Source organism: Bombus affinis, chromosome 6 (assembly GCF_024516045.1).
Source record: "Bombus affinis isolate iyBomAffi1 chromosome 6, iyBomAffi1.2, whole genome shotgun sequence".
Classification (NCBI taxonomy): domain Eukaryota; kingdom Metazoa; phylum Arthropoda; class Insecta; order Hymenoptera; family Apidae; genus Bombus; species Bombus affinis.
In genome coordinates this window covers 16426840-16448404 of record NC_066349.1, presented here as the reverse complement: position 1 = coordinate 16448404, position 21565 = coordinate 16426840, and the positions used below count along the sequence as shown (strand labels likewise).

Sequence of the window (21565 nt, the reverse complement as noted above, 5' to 3'; positions counted from 1 at the left end):
TTTTTATAGTGGATAATTAAATCGATAGTTTGATGATTGAAGTCGTATCAAATTTTTCGACAGGAAATTCCTAGAATTAATTTAATTCGTTTTATTTGACACGTACTATACACAGATGATTCTATGACGATCGAAGTAATCGAAATATCGCATATGTTTCAGGGGAGAATCCAGCAGCCATGCAGCACGGTGGTTGCGCGAATCTTCAGGCGACGTCGTTCGTTCTCATCGTCATCACGATGCTATTCCCGTCGCTTTTCAGGTGACCGTGATGTCCTAATCACTCTCTGGGCCTGCAGTTCGAATGGTGCTAACTCCCTTCATTCTCGCGGCGAATGGAACGCGAGAAAATTCCGAAGAATCCGAAGTAATTGTCTTTCCCGGCCCATATGTCGAGCTTTGCAAGGAACGGACGCACTTTCGCATTCGAAATCGATTTTTACACCGAAAGCCGATAAGCAGCAACCAGCCGAATCAATTCCGACTCGTGATACGAAGAAAGAAGACAGTAAGAAATCAGCAAAAACTTTCTCCACGGTATACGCAGATTACTATAAGACAGAGAGAGAGAGAGAGAGAGAGAGAAAGAGAGAGAGAGAGAGAGAAACGTTTGTGCTGAAACCACTGTTTTACACGAGATGTCGTCAAAGGATCCGATTGTTCGACAAAGGACTTTCCTCCCCCTTTCGTTTCGTTTCTTTTTCAATACATCGAACTGCATAAATGGAAACGCGAAATTTCCCCGTGACAGACAACGAAGTTTTCCCCTTTATCGTGAACATTCGTCGATCCTGTTTACCGAGCTCAAGGTTCGCCCATCTCGTCTACCATATCGTACGTGAATTTCCACGAATATTTTTGCGTATGGCGGTTCGAGCGGTTCGCTTTGAACGCTGCACGATACCAAGAGAGGATTCTCCATTGCCTTTTACTCGGTCGATCTCTTGGTTCGCATGTAAAAATTGGGAACGTATCCTTGTGGGTTCATACTGCGCACGAACATTATCAAAACGAAATAAAGATAAATCGAACGTGAATCATCGTGATTTGAAATTCGTTCAAGCAGATTAACATATCAATCTTTTTCTCAGAACGAAAATCGCGGCTCTTCCCGTTCCTTCCGACGAATAATTCTATTAAGAAAGAGAAGAAAAAAAAAAGAAGAAATAAAAGAAAGTGATTTGACTTGTCACAGCTGAAACGCCGGGAATCGAACAGAGTTTATTTCTTTGAAACTGAAAAAGTTTTGGGAATAAATAGCGACCTAGAATTGTTTATCCGAATGGAGCACGCGTGGTACACGAACCGTGCCAAAAACAGGCGAGTACGCGTAATACTTTTTTATCGCTGTCATTCTAGTTTCATCGAATGTAATTGCATGCCCCGCTCTTTTTAATCCTCAACATGGCATCGTTGCATTAGCATATTTACTTTTCAAGTGTTTTGTTTTGTTTGGTGTTTCTTATTCGACACGGTGATAGCTTTTATCGCGTAAAATATACAACGTCAAATGAAAATAAAATATATTCTAACGTAAGTTATCGCGATAGCTTATGATCCGCTGATAATAATTAAGGGGTCACAGGAATCGAAGTGTTTTACAAAGAACTTTATATTTAAATACGCTTCGATTTTATCCAGAAGCTGATGAATTTTTTTACTTTATCAACCATCAATTTAACTATTAAACTATCGAACTATTAAAGTTTGATTAAGTTTGACGAATGAGCCCGTGTTTGAAGACTTTGTTTGTGGTTCACGCGTTGACGAGTTTCACAAAGAGAATATTTTCTTCAACTGTCGGAAACTTTGTCGCATTTTTTCCAGCTTGATAATACAGCTCGAATGTACATCCAGGGAAATTTTTGTAAAGCAGAGAAATTAAGCGAAGCAACACTGCCAGAATAACTTTGAAATTAAATTAGAAACGCGTCTTGTCGAGATACTTACCGAGTTGCGAGAAACATCGTATCTCGATTATTTGCAAAAATCTCCAGTAGATAATTCCGAATCTCATCCGAACATTTCATACGGATTTAATCCATTGAAACATTCAAAATCAAACGTGATGCTTCTGAGATGATTTTCGTATCTAAAGCACATCGATATTCCCCGTACGCGTTCTACGTTCACGCGTGAAAATAAAAGGAATAGTGTCGGTCGATTGAACAATTTACGCAGCTCGCCTGCTCCATTTTGCAGAGGTTTCGCGCGAGTGAAATGCACAACGGCGGATTTGGCAAAAAGAAACGCGAACAACAGACGCAAACATTACGGCGATGCGTCGCGCAAGTTGAAGCGTGAAATAATGGTTGGGCCGTGGACTCTTGAAATTATTACACGATATAAAATACTCGTTTCTACGCGGCGCCAGAAGCGTTGTTCAACCGGCCAGACAATGACCGTTCATAAAATTTCGAATCACTCGCTTAGCCTCCTCTGTGTTTATTGCGCGCGACTATGCAAATTTGCTTTCACTTCGCTACAAATTTAACACTTTGATTACCAGACCGTTGCCAGGACAATCATTTTTGCATCGGTCACCGGGCCCCTCCACCGACTGGTTAAATGCGCTTGTATAAACGCCGGATATACGCGATCGATCTGTCCAATTCACGTCCACCCACTCTATGACGTACAACCGCGCGTATTAATCGCTTTTCTCGCACATCGCCGATACCTTTTATTTTTTTTATCGTTTTCTTTCCTACTTTTTTAGTTTCACGTACGCTTTTTCGATGCATCTGGCGGGGAAAGGATCGACGCGAGTCGTCGAACCGTCGGCGATTACGAAAACCGATCACGAGATTTTTACATCGATTAGCGGGGAATCGCGAGGAACGATCGATTCCCATTACTTTCGATTTGTTTCCGACGCGACAAGTCGATCTTATCGTGTCTTTTATTCTTTCTAACTCGGTCTTTTGTTTTTTAAAATTATTTTTCCACAAATTGCGCAGCTCACACGAAACTGTACATCGAATCGGAGGATGTTTTTTTACCATCTTTTTTGTCTTTTTTTTTTTGTTAAGCAATACAACACGCTTCACGCTGGCTCAAATATTTTTCCACGCAAAGCTAAACCGATATACCCATACAAACGCAAAGAGGAAGTTTTAATTCTGCGCTCTGTTCTACACATCGACTGTCCCTCTTTCGGAAACGATCCAATCGAGAACGATAAAGTTCGAATAACAATGAGCCTCCTCTGTTGAAAAATTACGATTCCTTCAATTACATAGAGCATCCCTTTGTGTGCAGAACCAGTGTGCGGGCTTTCAATCAACTAAACAAAACGCCGACACCGGTGAAAAGCAAATAAAGAGCACGTCACGTATTAAAAAATAGTAATATCGGCTTTTTGGTTTTCGATTCGTATCCTCTGTTTCCATGTACTCTACCCTTCGCTATCTAACAGCTCGGACATTTCGGTCAATTTATATTAAACGATATGTTATTAGCAGATTGTACATCAAAATTATTTATTTTCAAATTTATCGTATACCAATATTTTTTCGTTCATCGACTCTTCGATATTTCACTGCACACGGACTATTGTAGTATCACGAAGAATAAAATTATCAGAAATCATTCTATTTATAATTTCATATATCAAAAACGAACATACGATACTTACGAATGCTGGTGTACAAGATACGTTATGTTTCTTTCGCAAAATGATGCTAGTATATTTTAGAAATGAAAATGAGAAACATACGTAGCCTCGAATCAAACGTTTTTATTTTTCCTATGTTTATCGTAATTTTCTAATAAAACATTGACGCGCCATCCTTTTCTTATTTTTACCATTTCGCGTGCAGAGTCTTTCGTGATTTTTCTACCGCGTTTTGTCTTCTTTCTCGAACGATGAAAACCGCATATGCCATAAGTAACACAACGCGCGAATCCAATACGTTGTTACATTGATCGAATCTTTCTAACCAAAGCCGTCTTTTTCTTATTTTTATCGTTTTGTGCGTAAAAGAAACACCGAGACACCGTGTACAATATGTACTGTGTTCCTTTTGGAAAACAATTTCGAACGCACGGAGATCCTGTCTACATTTCCGCGCGTCTCTGTTGCCTCTGTTCGCCGAATTCCTGTAAGCGAAAGTCGACCGCGTAATTTCATTTTGCGCCATTGAGGTTCGACCTCCACTTGAATCCGCGCGATTTGAGACGCATAACCAACGGGATCGATGGTAACGCGACCAGAGGTCGATCACGAGATCGAAATCACCGAGAGATTCATCCCGAAGTGGTTAAACGGATCGTGACAATGACGTCGGGTCACTTCCGTGTAAATCAGCGCTTGCTGCTGCTGAATATTGCAACCTTCTGCCTGAATAATACAATAATTTATCGAGAGCATCGTTACACGGGCAGGTGAAAAGTACGTGGCAGTCCGCACAAAAGTCACATTCGTGTAACCGATACCTGCGATAAATCGAAGTATCATCTGGACCGTGTCCCGCCTCTTTTTTACCTCCCACTTCTTCTTCTTTGCTCTTAAAATCGTTTTACGTTCGATCGTGTCTTTTTGTATCGTTGAGAAATTTTTAAGGAATCCTTGCCAATGTATATCATTTTTTAAGTACGACGAAATTTGTCGCGAATCGTCGACTAAAGAGCAACCGGTCAGGTCAAACCGATCGGTCGATATCGCGTACCTCGAATGAATTAACGCTCAAGGTGGAGGAGGTTTAATAGATCGAGTTTAGAGTAATCTAGCACTGTGTTTGTTGTATGAAAGTAACGTTGATGTTATGAACACGGCGGTGGATCTTGTTGGGAGTGAAGTGTTTCAACCGCACGGTACGATGTCTGATGATGAACTGTCCTTCTATGTTGCTTATTCTCCCTACCAATCGTTGGGTTTCGTCTGTCCATCGTACCCTTCCGGCTGGTCCTTTCCCGGAGTTCTTTACCCGACCTCGGAGTCATTAGGTTTACAGCTCGGGGAGGACATGTAATTCGGAATTTTCTAAAGAAGGGAATGGGCCTGTTCGTGGCATAAACGGACGATCACTCAAAATTCCGATCAGGATTAAACGTACGAACATTATTTGAGGTGCCAAATTGTGTTCATAATTTTTGTACAATTTGTTGAATTTGTAATTGAATGATGGAATACCTAATATCGTCATATGTTGCACGTTATCCTCGTAAGTCAATTCTATCGTTAATGTCATGTATCCTTTTTATCATTAATCAGATCAAAATATTTATTGCTCGCTTAAAAGATAAATATCTTGGTGAAAAAATCCAATACTACTCTACCAATCATCGGACGAGCTTCGAAAGAAAAATCATATTGCAATCTAAAAGGTCGAAGACGGGATTCTCGAAAAACAAATTACCGTTTTATCGATGAAATTTCTTATTCGCATGCACAAATATTCTTTTACGCGCTTACGAAGCAGCGATTCCAATTCTTTATAAAGGGAAAATAATGGTAATCCGTTTGTCTGCTTGAACTTTTTCGCTCCCTGGTTCTTCCACTGCTCTGCCGTCGTGCTGCCCCTCATTTATCGTTTCGTATCCATATGATATCTTGTTTACTTCTCCACTATCCTCCAGGCTTTTTCTCGGCGACGGCCCAGTCTCCCACCGGAATCGTCATCCATTTCTATTTCTTGAAGAGCGTACCTCTGTCGCCCGTTGGAATTCGTAAAAAGAAGCATTTGCGAATTAATGGTAAACACTCGGTGGTTCGGTTTCCATCGTGAGAAAACGTTTTCCCGGCAAACTCGACTAGGGAAACAGCTTCGAAAGGGAATCGTCCGCAGCGTTTTCTCTCGATTTTGTCCATCTTAGACCAATTAGAGCGTCGAATCTTCGAGCTACTCGCAGTTAACCGAGAAGAATTGGAGAGCTACTATAATAAATAATACGTTCGTTTTAATGGAATTATTTTGATCGCTCGTTCAACGTTGTAGATTTTCTGTATTTCGAAAAAAGAAGAATTCCGAAGAACTGGATTCTTCGTCTCGTTGAATCCTCTTTACTCGTTCTTTATTCTTTCCTTGTTCTCTTCATTTATATATTCATATTGTTACCGTTACCATGTTTTGTACGTTTCGTGTGTTTAAAGGAATTTCATTCACTTATGGAATTTTTAGGAGATGGAATTGATTGTTGAAAAATGTAGAACTTGTAAGACCGTTGTTTTGAACTTCTACGAAGTATCTGTATCTCATTTATAATGTAAAATGTTTTACATTTTCGAGCGAAGTTTTATTCATTGGAATCTTCATAAGACGGAATTCAAAATTTAAAACGTGTAAGACGTTCCTTTTAGATTTTTCTGAAATTCTATCTCACTGTTACGATAGAATGCAATAGTTTGTTACGTATTGTAAAATCTCAAATATATTTCGAAGTAATCGAACCTTTCTACTTAGTGGTAAAACGTCGAGAAAAGGAAAATGTGAAATTATTTAATAGCTTTTATATTGGAAAACTAAACACATACGATTCTTTGCAATTTTTTTTTTAAATATAATGCCACTATAATTGGGTCTAAATTGGAACTGAAAGCGTTCCACGGAAGCCAAGGCTTGCTTTAAAGGGGCATAAAGCTTTCATTGTGCGCACTGTCGTTTCTACGGTCTCTACAATTCATCAAAGTCGAACGGATCTATTTTAAATTGAAAATGAGAAGCATATCGGGAATTACGTTTTCATTTAACCGCGTATATTTTCTCATTATTGTTTCAGTAAATGATTTAACTTCTTATTATTCTGAATTAAACTTCGCCTCGCCGTATAATTTGTCATGCGTTACTCTTTATGCCATTTTTATACCGATCAATTTTTAAAACATGTCATACAAGTTCAACAAATATATTACTTTTCTAGTTCTATTAGAAACTGTCGAGCAATAACTATGTCGTTATGTACTATTTCATGTTCGCTGGAACATTTAGTATAATATTTGTTTGGTATGATATTCGTTGATCGTTAGAACGATGGATACCGTGGAAATTTTTCGCATCGTTTCACTCGACAACTGCTAAACTCTATAACGAAACTACGTATAGAAGGAATTTCAGTAATCGAAATGAACGTCAGTCATGTAATAGAATTCGTTTGATGGAATTTTCATTGGTTTGGGCATAATTTCCTGTCTTCTTATTGAAAGATGACAAACACATAGAATCGAAGAAATATTTCTGCAAAAGTTACGACTCACATTATAACCGAGCAGAAATCTTTAAAAACGAACAATATAGGCGTTGTTAAATAATATTATCGAATGAAAACATAACGCAGATGAATACCGTTCGCCTTTTTTTTTAAAAAAAAAGATGATTTCCGATTAATTAAAAAGATGATTTTCGTTTTAATTAAAAATTTGTTAAAATTCGTACTTCATATGTTTATGCGTGAAATTCGTCTCTCTCGCAGCTTTAAATATTAATTAAGTAAAATTTCAACAGCGAAACCTACTTAATCGAATTTTGATTTTAACTGGAATTTTGTTCATTTATTATCTTCCGCGGCGTATGCCGTATTTTCTCTTATATGTTTATTCGATAGATGGGTGAAACACGGGGATTGTTTAACGTATTAGACGCGGAAGACGATTTCCTATTTCCTTGCGGATGACCCCTGGATAAATAGACACGTGTTATAGAAAAATAGATTTCCGACAGCAAGGACATCCTTCGATTTTATGTACCGCATTCAATATGCGAAAAACATTAATTAGACGATTCGTGGATCGTCGAAGGAGCATACATTTAAAACTAAATATTTCTGTTCCACCAAACAATTCATCGTTAAAAATTCAACGTTGAAAAATTGCGAGTTGTCTGAATTATTACTTCGATACGAAACAAAGTGAGATTTGTTAATAAGTAAATCGCGATTTTCTTTTATGTGAAACAAGCATTTTTTATATCGTGTGATATTGAAAATTAGTTTTTTGTTAGAGACAGATTAAATCTGCACCGATTTTCATAGAAATTTCACGAACTTGACAAACACGCTCGTACGACCAAGAGTTTCGTAGCGATCGAAATATCGCAAGATACGAAGGAACAATCGATCGAGCATTAAATTGATTCCACTCGGCGACGTATAATGTAACACGATCATCACGTAACGTACGATAAATACGATCGATTTTCCAAGTACATTATCGATGGAAGAATCGAATGTTTCATCGGCTCTCAAGCAAGCTCACAGAGTAGAAATTAAAAATAAAACACCTGAAAATCACAAGAATTTACAGAATGGAATCTTTCGACGATAATGTCGTTAAATTAGGAAATTAGCGAAATTTTCAATTACCTTGCTTTTTCCCTCCAACAGGAAATGTTACATTATTAATTGTTAAAATTTGTTCTTTACGATATTCGGTTTGCCATTGTTGATACGCGAAAATATCGTTTGAAACTGGATGAAAAGTTCAATTCTTGCATCGAATCATACGTTACAAATTTGTACGAAGGGAGGATGAATAAATCCTGCTTTCAAAATCATGGAAACATCCCTAATGGATCTTTAATCTTCGTTCGATCGAATGAGTATTAACGATGAAATTTTCACGGCCGCGTCCTGCGCGATATGCAAATAACGGCAACGCCATTCGCGAGTGAGTAAGAACATTTTCGTGTGCATGCGTGTGTACGGTCTTTGTATGTGTGCGTCCCCGCGTATGTATCTTCGAGTACGAGTACACGAGCTATTCGGAACGCATTTGATAAGAAACGAAAAAGGAGAAAAAAAAAATACAGATCGTAAGTAAGATAAAGTAACGTAAGAGAAAAAAGCAAAGTATTACGAAGTTAGAGAAAGTAAGTCACACGGGACTTATCCCGATCGGAGATTGAAAAATCATGCGCAGAAGGGGAAAAGTCGCTGTTATACCATTAGTATTAGCGCAGTGAAGCTTGATATTTAATAAGTCGATAGATGCTTGTGAATTTTTATAATTTAGAATTTTTACCGAATATTAGTCCTATATACTTTAGCTACTAACGAGTACTTGTAAATTGAACTTAAATTTGCGAACAGATCGATGCAACCCAATAAGACGATATTTAATCGATACGGAGATCTTAGTGCCATCGATTATATGTAATTATAATCGATTGTAAAAGATTAATCTGCTTGCATTTGTATCGTACAAATTTTTATTCTAGTCCCATTTGAAGCTATTTGTTAACCATCGAAGCTTCGAGCCATTTGTCGCATTAATAATTTAATAATTGCAATAATTGAAGATAAATAAGGTATAAAGCAAACCAGTGATACTCAATTGATGCAATTTTTGTACGTGTGTTTCATACATACGCGGTATAAAGAATAAAGCAAAAACTATGGAATCTATTCTTTTCGTGTGTAAAATAAAACGACGATTTTTCCCAATATAATTACACAAAGTGTCTATTTCGATCTTCGATCCGGATTCCGTTTGTCAGAGTACATGTGTGTAAAAATCGAAGAAGATTCGTGTAAAGTCTTCGGCTCGATATACTTGCTCATCGCTAATCACGTCTCATCATCCATAGTAATATATCCACGATACGGTAACGATAAAGTAAATAAGAAGACATGTCTATAAGCATCTGTAAGCTATTGGTACTATTAATGGTCGTTAACGCGGTTAGGGTGGCGCAGACACGTTGTAGGGAAATTCCATTTTCGTGGGACGGGAGAATGGACGAAAGCGGAAAAGGAAACGATAGAAAATTAATTTAACGTCGATATTCGCTGTTCACTATTTGTAAGATTCGACAAGGTAAATACAATAAAATTCATAGTACCTAATCGATCCTGTACTTTATTTGAACTCACCCTAATCCGTTAGGTGGATCCACGAGTAACGCGATTTTTCGAAACTTGAATTTAATAATTATTTAATAATTGATAATAATTTGTCATGACAGAGACACGATAAATGGGACACAGGAAATGTAGCAAGCAGATGGCAAACGATTATAGAAGATGAGAGAAAATACGTTGTTAATTAATTGCTGACAAATAGATTTTTATCTTCAGTTGATATACATACTGAAAACATTCACATCGCTTATGAGATTGCCCGATAAAAAGCTATTTGAATCGTTGAATAATTACGCAACGATATAATCTACCAGTGAAGCGATATTTATCAAGAGCTCTGTCAAATTTTTTGCATAAAGAATTACTTTGGAAAATTATTTAAAAAGCAGTCGCGTTATTTATGGCATCGGCCAATAAAAACCTCTTCTGATTGCTGTAAAATTTAAACGGACGAGATAATCCCCAAAAGGAAGGATATATATTAAGAGTTCGTTTCCAAATTCCTTATACAGAGAATTATTCTGGGAAATTAACTAGAAACTTTTGGTAATTAAAGTACCCGTTTCCAAATATCACACGCAAGCAAAGTTTCACACGATATTTATATTTCGTGTTCCAAAGTGCAATTATCAAACATAGGAAATTTTATTCATTCCGAAGAGGTTGGTTCTCCAAATAATTATGATCGAACGCGGTCATTACGGTGTGCCATTGAAGCAATCGCGAGATATTAATTTAACGCGTGACCCGATGCTTCATTCCTAATATTTCTATCACCTCATGTACGCTTTAAACCCATTTTCTTTCTCCGCCATCGTGCCGGTGTAATTTGTTCGATCGAAGAGCCGGAAAACTCGATAGGCTCGCACGTTCGCGAGATCCTCTTCCCCGCAAGCCCATGTCCTGGCGCCCACTTGACACGAAACTTGACGATACTACACGCTTAACGGTGAATTTATTCTGAAGCAGGTCTTCGTCACAGCAGCATCCACGGTCTCAAGAAGAAGAAGAAAGGAATCAGGTCAGCACTGTAATAAATCGGCATACGCACGCGCGGTCGTGAGAGTTTTCTCATTTCCATAACTTAGCATGCGACGCGGTTATGTAGCCGAGACCTCAAGGAGGCCATCCAGGCCTCGCCGCAGTCGCATTCATATTCGACCGGTGGAAACGCAGTTAATTTTTCAGAGTCATCGTCCCGGCTAAGGAAATTACACGATCAAAAAGCACGGAATGCGTCTTAATTAAACGCGCTGTCTCGAAAATGGGATCTCTGGCCATCTACCAAGACAACGCACGATGCAGAAATAAAAGCGTAACAAGTGAACGTACATTCGGAAGCAACGAAATATAGGGGCAGAAGTTTGCGCTATTCGTCACTTCCAATACGCGAACGAAAATTGTTTTCTATAATGTTATTTAATACTTTGACTGCCACGTTCGAGCGCTTCAACTTCTTACGATTGTAAAAATTGAATGAAAATCGACAGTTAGGGCATTTTGAATATAACCGATAAATAGAAGATACTTTGAAATAAAAAGTACCCTATTGAGCAATTAAACATGTTTATTAGAACATCAATAAAAAAAAAAAAAAAAAAAATGAGGACAAATCTTGCATCTAACGGTGCACTATGTTTGCATCCATATCTTTGAGGGGTAATCTACGAATATTATTATAAACAAAGCTTAGAAAATAATCGTAAATGCTGCTTTGTAATCATATAATTGAAGTTAGAAGTGTGCATATACTTTACTATTATATATAGAATGAGCAAATACCGTTTACTAATATCTTCTACACGTTTCAACGATATATTCTGCACGTTTTGCTTACGACGAAATAACGAATGCGAATGGTTCGTTGAAATAAACGAAGCCTTGTTATAATATGCCGCTATCAACTGTTACCGAGGCGCCACGGTGGTTACCCGTGACCACCAATAAGATAAAAGGTCCATTGGGGAAGAATGTTATCTTACATCGTCAATTTATTATTATTTTGCCATTATATGCTTTGAATAATAAAAATACTCCCGTGGCGTGCTGAGCGAAACGTGTGATTTCGACGTGGCAGTCAAAGTGTTAAGCTGTTAAAATTTGAATTTAATCAATAAATTCCTGAAACGTTTTGGTATCGTTTAAGATGTTCTATTTGAAAAACGTGAATGTGTTTAATACGTTTCTGCTTAAGGCTGAAACACAAATGATTGATAAATAATACGATATAGAATTTTTTAATTATAGAGTACTAATATTAGTGTATAATGTATAGTCATATTTAATATAATCAGCATTAATTAAGCAATTGAGTTTACAGTTTGCGCAAATATAATTAAACGTATACCAACAAAGTGGAAATTATCTTTCATGAATATTGCATAAATTACATTCGATATTGACGAACAAACACGTCTCTATGTTGCCTAATTAACCGCTATGAATGTGTAGCTCTTTGTGTATCGGTAGCATCACGACATCGCAATCTTTCGTAGTGATTCAATAATTCCACTCAATCAATAATTCATACTTGCATAATTCAACTTCTTCGAATTAATTCCATTCACTTTACATTCAGCTCAAACAACGATAAAGTAATATTATATTACATATACGATAATCTTACGAAATGTATACTGTTTCAACAAACAATTTCTCTAAATATTCAATTACGATTTTAAATATCACAGATGCGATAAATGGAAAATCTGCATTTGTACAATTTCTTGCCCTATAATTTTTATTTTAGTCAGATTCGTGCCATTTCTCTGCTCTTTGCGGTGGGACAGAAGCAAAAAGGGAATAGCCTTCCGTCATAATTTCGCATCATGATGGCACGATGCTACTATGTCGTGGTTGGAATCTCTGGACGCATGCCGGTGGTCGGCCATGTATCATCGTGACACAACTTCGCTGCCTGAATTTACAAAAAAAAAAAGGCAAAAAACGACAGGGGTTGGACGACTAGGGTGCGTTCCCACAGACATCTAATTCTTCAGTCGCCCTATTTCCTTAAAAAATGTAACGACTTGTCGACGTTCTATCGAAATTACGTTTTTACCCATAATAATAAAATTCATTATAAAAATACGAAAATATCATCTCCACAAATGCATTATTCGAATAAATTCTTCCAAACACGGAGAAAAATCTCCTCCATAGGAATGAAATTTCACCCTTTCCCTTTTAATTGACAATAAAATTACACCGGATTGCGTTACAACGTTTCGCCTTTTCTAAGATTAATTTTCCCGTATTCCGATGCTAATTCACGTTGGTTAGTTTATATTCATACGCGTGCGAGGCGCAGATATTTTTGCATATTAAACGAATCACTTCATATTTCTGCTCCCTGCAAAGCACGTACATAAAAATCCAAATTGGTAAATCTGTTATTCCTATTAGGATAAATTTCAGAGTCATTTATTACGAGGGAACGTTTAACGCGGAACAGATTCGGCTAGTTTTTCACTAAATTAGAAAATTACATCTCACGGAGATTTAATTAAATTCAGCGAATCCGTGGCACTGACCGTAGGACGACGAGAAGTTATTGCGCGAGAGCGTAATCGCAGAAACTAGCCGACCAGACGAAAATAAATGCGTTTTGGCCAGACTGCCACGTGATTACGCGACCATAATATTCGTTACAATGAAGAGTGACTTCCGTTTGATCATCCGCGTATTTACGTCCAAGAAAAATTACTACGTTCCAAGACGAAGATTTCTATACTTTTCGGGCTCATGATTGAAAAGTGAAACACCCAGTATATACGATATTTTCATATTTTTCGTGTCTTCTTATTTACGATGATATTCAAGCTGCGTTAATTTATTTGTAAAATGATAGTATTTACTCTCGGTTACAGGATTGAAATCTAGTTGCAGCTTCGTAAATTATTTTAAAATGAAATTTTCTCTTTTATAATCCGGCTTGTCAGTATCCTGAGTACGAGTAAAATAAACAAGCGAAGAATAAATTAATTATAATTTAAGTTCGTTCTTCTACGAATTATATTCAACGAAGCTAAAATTGTCTCTGATTTTACAAAAATATCGATGGTGGAATTTCAAATTAAGTTTTCACGATGTAACGTTAAATCTCACAGTTGTAAGTAGTATAGGTCGACCATTTATTCTCTCGGTATAGTTTCTCCCCTTTGTGCCGTTAATGGTTGCGAACCATAAAGGTTGTGAACTAAATAGCGAGTACCTTTTTTCATTCTCTCAGTAATAATAGAGTAACAAGAGAAGCTTTTCGAACTTTACTAGGCGATCGTAAAATAAATGAACGTGATTTTAACATTCGAAAATTAGAAATATATCAAGATGTATATAATTCGATGTGGTGGTTATTTATATATTGAGAAAATATTCAGGTTACTAAATATAGTACTCTGATCGCGATTAATCATCGTAGAAATTCATCCTGTTCCAAAAAATCCGACCAATTTCGACCCCATTGTTAAAATCGATGAATAAGATCATGATTTCTATAATCGTGTTCAAACATATTCAGGTTCGCTGATAACGCAACAAAGGTAGTGAAAGGCTTTCATCAAAAATGACTGCTATTAACAAAGAGCGAATACTGGTGATTCTTACGGCGGAAATAATCGAAAATCTGACGAGGTGTGAATCAAAAACGTGCCTTCGCGTTCCATATCGATATAGAACATCGAAAAAACTCCACGTTTGTGCAACCAAACACATTTAACTGCCTGAAAAGCTCTGATGAATTAAGAATTTAGAAGATATTTGTTAAATATTAAATATTCAATTATTGTGTTATCTTCGAGCGTATTTCAGGATTTTAGATATTCTAAATTATGAATCATTTTTCATTCTACATTTAGTTCGGGTCTGCAGGTTATTCCAGTTTTGGATTATCGGTAAAATATGGACAATTTTTTCGACGGACATCGATAAACTTTTGAAAGATGTTGACAAACTGAAGGGAACTGTAGTTTACAAATAAAGTTTATTGTTCGTTGTTTGGCTTATTTTAAGTGGAATGACAATTATTAATGGCGCATAATATCGCGTAATAGATGGTATAACTCGCATGGCAGTAATCGATATTGTATAACACAACAATGCGTGACAGTGTGTGGTGGTAATGAATGCCATGTAATACATTGTGTCGACGCCATTGCATAACACATTGCTCTGACAATTAACAATTTGATATTCATATGTTACGCGAACACACTCAAGAGAATATCGTTTTCTAAATATTGCTTTGACAGATGGTGACATTAATGGGAGGGGCGATGAAAAATAACTTCTACTATTCCAAGGATGAAACAATGTTCTGTAGCTATTTAATTAAAATGGAAATAGAGAATGTAATAATCAAAGCTACTACATACACTGGATAAATTAATACCTCTGTCAAACTGAATCCTTCATTAATATCTCTCCGTACATTAGCTGTATACTGTAATCAATATACGGTTACGAGCATTACGTAATATTTGTTTACCATAGTAACCGTAATAATAACGTCGAATAGAAAGCCCATGAATCAGAAATCAGAGAAACGCATCTCCTGCTCGAAACTTTTACCACATCTTCTATATTTGATGAAAATGTTTACCTTCCACGTGGATTGCGAATTTTAAATTGTACGCATCTTTTAATAAAATCGTTAATCTACTATTAGCATATGCTTTCGTTATCCTATGAACTATCACGTTAAATTTCACATTAAAATATCGTTTATCTAGAATTTTTCCCAATTTCAAAGCGAACGTATCTAATATCTGTCCCAAGACTTTTGAGTTGGCAAAATTTAGTCAAAATTGGAAGACACCGTACAACAAAGAAATATTGGGAATACTTTGATCCATAATACGTACAAAATCAGATCGATTATTTAATAGGTAACGATAAACCTTACGAAACAATTTGTAAACATAAAAAATTGAAAAATATTAATATTATTGCACGATCGCTGGTGACCTTCCTCCACAATTACTATTTACTTATAATAATCGCAGTTTACTTTTTACAATCTACGGAATAGCGAGACGCGATTCAGAATACACGTGTCTCGACCGTCTTGTATTTAATCGATAACCCAGCCCTTTGGTTTCCCTTTTCGATTTGACGCTATACACTCGACCGTCAAATACTGACAACAATATAATCTACGAACATCTATTAACTGTACCTATCGTTCGGACACGTCGAAATTACACGCTGAACGGTTCAACTGACAAGAACTACGAATAATACTCAAAGGAACGTTTTAAAATAAAATCTATCAGCGAACTAGTCGAACGCGCGGTATAAACCAGGATGAAACGTAGGAGATGTAATAGGCTTAAAATTGCAGGATGGTCGGATCATTTATCGAACGCCAGTCTCGGCTCGATAAGAGACCAAGGAATGCACTTGATAGGGTTTCATCGGAATTCGAAACAGGGCCGAGACTGAAGCAAGAGTAGACGATCTCGCGTTTGCTCGTCTACATGCATATACAGGTAACAGCGTGCACGTAAAGGATGCACGTACAAAGCCGTGTGTACACGTATCGGTAGTCACTATGTTGCCTGTAGTCTCCTGTGTATGTACTATTACAGTGTATATAATCGGTACGGGTCAACACGTCGACAGAGAACGTCCATTACTTCATCAAACCCCGGTCATCGTCGACGGATCCGTCCACCGCCAATTTGCCAACAATAGCGACACTGGACCGTGTATATAAACGGCTTGACACTTGGACCATCCCAAATGGGACACCTTTCACCGACTATATTGCCTCTGCCAGTTGTACATCCTGCTCTCCTTGCGGCTGACTTCTCCTCTCCTTAACTACTTACGTCATTACCGATGATTACGCCACTCTTATTAGCTTCTGATAGAGATTTGTATTTATGAAGCAATTTCGAGTGATTTTCTAGTCATTTGCTTGTCAAAGTGCTCAGATTTATTGGGAAATGCTTGGTTAATTCGACTTTTGATGAAGCGTACTCGGAATGTTTGACAGATTATAGGTTCGATAAAACTGTAGGTGTACGATAACTTTGTCTAGACAACAGGGGACAAACGTTGGTACTAGTATTAGCAGTATTTTATGAGGAAATAATAGACGCACAACGTTTTTTGTTTTATATTATGTTGTTGTTTTTGTACGATCTATTTTGTTTTGAGACTTGGTTTCACGTCTGTATGAACGTGCGCTGTTGTAAAAAACACGTTTGCGAAAGAAAAACACTTTCCTAATACTATGTTAAATCTGATGGAATTGATTTATCAAGATGAGTCACGATTCCGCGTGTGTAGAACGCGAACGATTATACACTTTTGGGAAATTTAAAGATGCAAAAATCTACACAGTTCGTACAATATAGAAGAGCATGTAAAACAAAAGTGGAGATATTTAATGAACGAAACAAATTTCTTTAGTTACGTTTGTAAAAACATAAAAACGAATACGGACGAGTATTTCCAGCTTTCGTTAATTCTATGAAACTTTATGATCATGCCTACGTTCTAAAATTATTCCACGACTAAATACAGCCTCGTTATTTGCGTATAATCCAACCTTCTTCTTATCGTTTTTCTAAAACTCGCTCGTTCGCAAAACAATCTCAAAGTAAATTTTCTCTTGCCAATATATCTTCCTTCGTACATCGTCTTCGCTTCAACGCGGTGTTCGCAGTTCTTTTAATGGTCTTTTCCCATTTTCATACCACCGACCAGATGTTTTAGGGCGTAGAAAGTCAGCGGCCGGAAGGTCGGCAATCTTCGGTTAAGTAAACCCACGGGTCGGTTTAATTGCATCGTTTAATCGCGGCAGGTGGGCCGCGGGATTAATTATTTAAAGCCCCTTAGGCTAACGTCGAATTAATGGACACGGCGCCGCAATGCCACCGCGGCATCGATAATTCTGCAGTTCTGTGGCTTCTCCCATTGGTCCTGGGACGCGTGCCGCTCCTACGACATGGGCATCCGGGCTACGTATCTCGTCTGATGCTTAACCATCGCCTTTCTGGCGATCTGTTTGTGCGGTTGCTTCGACCATCGAACAACATCCTCTTCAAGGAAGCTGCTGGCAAAGATCGATCGGCTTTACGTCGTCGTCGAGTTGACTTCTCCCAGTTTCGAATTAACGAAGCAGAATCTGGTCGTTCAACCCGTTCTTTGCCATCGTGTCAATGTTCTTTGTCATAAAACTATTCACATCGTTCGAACGCGTACAGTGGAAATATTTGAACATTCGACATAGAAAACTTTGATATGTAACAGCGTATTACGCGCGTTATGTAAAACATTTTGAAATTTAAAAGTTACAGGATAATTTGTTGGAAACATCGTCTTCGGTTCTTTTTCCCTAGAGTTTACTGCAATTAATAATTTTTCAATTACTTTTCTCCACGAGGTTTATTAATCTAATACAGCATAGGAGAAGAACGAAGGAACAAAATTCATTATCATCGCGTAGTGTACAAAAGAATAACCAGGGGGGAATTAATTATTCCCGGATAGTGTACTAATTGAGTTGTTCCCTCTAAAAGTGTTGTTTGAGTTAAAAATATATAATTCATATAATTAAAACTTCTGCAAAGCTTTCAGAACTTGGAGAATAAAAAATTACACTTCTCCCATGAATCAGAAATGGAACATTTCGGAGATTAAAAAGTTTCAAGGAACTTGGCTCGATGATTTTTATCCTGGAATTAAACAGTGAAAATCTAATGGACGTTACCTTTTATCCAATTGTTACGTGGCTTTCGGAGTGGACAGGTCGTCAAATTTTTATAACGAAGCCGACGCATGAAACTTTTGATTACAGAGCACGCGAGAATATTTTATTTCACGGTCAGCCCGCAGCGTTTACGAGCAATAACGCGACAATTTTACGGATCAAACCCTTCACGGTAAGAAACATAACTGTACGCCTTGATAAAATTATTGTTCCCTTGGTTTATGAGTGCACGAACAAACGATCTTTATTGTCGGAACAAAAGAGGGACCGCACTTGAGCATTTTTCTTTGAAAGGAAAATAAACGAACAGGCGATGTTCAATGCGCCAAGTGGATCGTAAACATTCGATGCGTAGGCGACGGTCTGGTCGTAGAATTTGAAAAAATAGCGTGAAACTTTCAATTCGATTATTTTGCCATCGAATTTCTTTTTTATCAAATGCACCGCTACACGTAATTCATAGATATAATATCGATTATGCATATTAACACAAGCTATAAGTAGATTTATTCAAAATGTTTATATTATTCTAACTACTAAATGTACAAATTATGTAGAACGCATCAAGTCATGCGATATTTCTGCTAGAATAATTTATGAAGGTACCGAAATGTAAATTATTCCAACCACTCATGAAACACAATGACGTATATATCTCTTCTGTAATGAAATTCTCAATGTAGAGTGGACGATGATTTTAACGCAAACGATTACTAGCTGTTGCACATCCTGCGCAAAGAGAACAAATGAAATAGGAATAGAACATTAATTTTATCTCGGATTAAAACTTCTCGATAATTTTTCAAAGTAAATAACACCGATATTTCAAATTATATTCTGTTGGGTAAAACACGAAAGGAATATGAAAGTGAGTTACAGCCAGCCACATTGATCAACTTTATCAATCGAAAAATAAGGAACAACGATGATTTTACAAATATTGTCTTTTTAAATTCACGTCGGAATTTACCATTATTTACTCTACGTTCTTGCGATGAATGAACTTGAGAAAATAAATCATCTGTTTTTTTTTTAAGCTTTTTAATCGTATAGTCAAGTAATGAAATTAAGAAATTGATAAAAGGAGGAAGTTGATCAGTTTGGCTTCTAAGAGGCTCGTTTGAACGACTCGAATGAAACTGATAAAATTCGGACTAAAGTTAAATAAACAAAATTCTGATTACATAAGTATAACTCCGATGCACCAGGAAAATAGTTTCCAATAACGAAACAACGTAAATAGTTTCCTTACGTCGTCCAATTAGCTCGCATTCTTCGGAAACAAATTAATTACGTATCTATTTATTCATTTCGGACCCTGTTCGGTACTATCGGATTCTCTCGATCAAGCGTTATAACGAACAAATATAATTATAATCTGAAATTCGACCAAACTTGCAGGAATTGTTTTCCGGCAACTACACCGATACTCATTGAACATTAACATCACAATGAACTACAGTTATTAAATTCCTTTCGAAGTAATTACAACGAGAACTTTCCCCAATGAAAAGCTTAATCGAATCAACACTGACCGTTCGATGCGCTGAAATTCCATGGTTAAATTCAAAAATACGATCACAATTTTTTCAGCAATATTTTTCATACTACTCGACACGACGGATCAGATCCACAGACTAAAAAGATCCTTTAGATTTAAGCATTAGATTCAACTAGAATCAAACATACTGTAAACTCTTATAATCCAAGTTACAGTACCACGCCAAAATAATTTAATTATAATTCTAAATGAGAATTGATTGTAAAAAATCTACCAAATAAAACAAAAATATTTTTCATAGGGAATATATACTATAGTTCGTATTGTTCATCTTTATCTATTAATTTATATTTCTTTATGTATTATTCTATATTATATCCCATCTTGTTGTATTCATACACGCACGCATTTTTTCCCTCCGATATAATCAATAATTTATTGATTGTAAATGATCGTACAGGATCGACACGAAAGAAAAGTCCAGATGATGGTGTATTTGTGAATTAAATTTTCCTGGTCGCGGATGTAACATTCGGCATCGTCCCGCAGACTAAAAAGACCCTTTATATTAAAGCATTAGATTCAACTAGAATCAAACATAATATAAACTCTTATAATCCAAGTTACAGTACCACGCCAAAATAATTTAATTATAATTCTCAATGAGAATTGATTGTAAAAAATCTACCAAATAAAACAAAAATATTTTTCATAGGGAATATATACTATAGTTCTTATTGTTCATCTTTATCTATTAGTTTATATTTCTTTATATATTATTCTATATTATATCCCATCTTGTTCTATTCATACACGCTCGCATCAATAATACATTGAGATATCGTAAATGATCGTACAGGATCGACACAAAGGAGAAGTCCAGATGATGGTGTATTTGTAAATTAAATTTTCATGGTCGCGGATATAACATTCGGCGTTGTCCCGCAGAATCCTGTAAAAGAACGCGTTATGATCGGTAGCATCGCCGCGTTTGACATTCGTTTAATTAATTACTTTGCTAATGAAATTTTTTATTGCGGGTCGCGATACCGTATTATGATTGAAGTCGTTCCGACCGTTTAAGGGTGGCCCGGGTGGCTTTACCGACGAACAGAAATGTTTTTGTTCCGGTTAAACTCACGATGCTCAACGAAACTTTAAGCTTCCTTGGGAAACTGTTCTTAGGGAAAACCGTTACGCGAGAAACCCGGCAAAGTTGCTTAAGTAACTAAAGAAAATTCTTTGCTGGTGTACTCAGCCTTCTAATGCAGACAGAATTTGCCACCGAGTTAATTCCAAATACCAGTCCTTAGCAGGATTCTTTTAAAATAAGTAGAATTATGCATATACGAAGATTCAGACCAATTAGCTAAAATTTTATATCTTGGAATATCTTGCACACTGTTTCTGGAAATCATGATTACAAATTCGACGTTATATGACGATTATTTCATTCTAAATAATTATAAATGACTTAACGATAATCTAACTCTAATTGTCTTTAACATTTTGCTTTCCTTCGATTTCTTTCTCTCCATCGATAAATACGT

General features: G+C 36.7%; 1 protein-coding gene and 1 long non-coding RNA gene across 2 annotated transcripts in view; one reads left to right on the top strand and one right to left on the bottom strand.

Annotated features, from left to right (window-relative positions):
* Window positions 1-3031, top strand: part of LOC126917752 (peroxidasin-like) — a 330987-nt gene extending 327956 nt beyond the window's left edge. The window contains exon 9 of the mRNA XM_050725006.1: window positions 163-3031. Coding sequence (XP_050580963.1) covers window positions 163-266 — 104 coding nt within the window. The 3' untranslated portion in view covers window positions 267-3031. The remainder of the gene's footprint in view (window positions 1-162) is intronic.
* Window positions 1-21565, bottom strand: part of LOC126917770 (uncharacterized) — a 49810-nt gene that overhangs the window by 7115 nt on the left and 21130 nt on the right. The window lies entirely within an intron of this gene.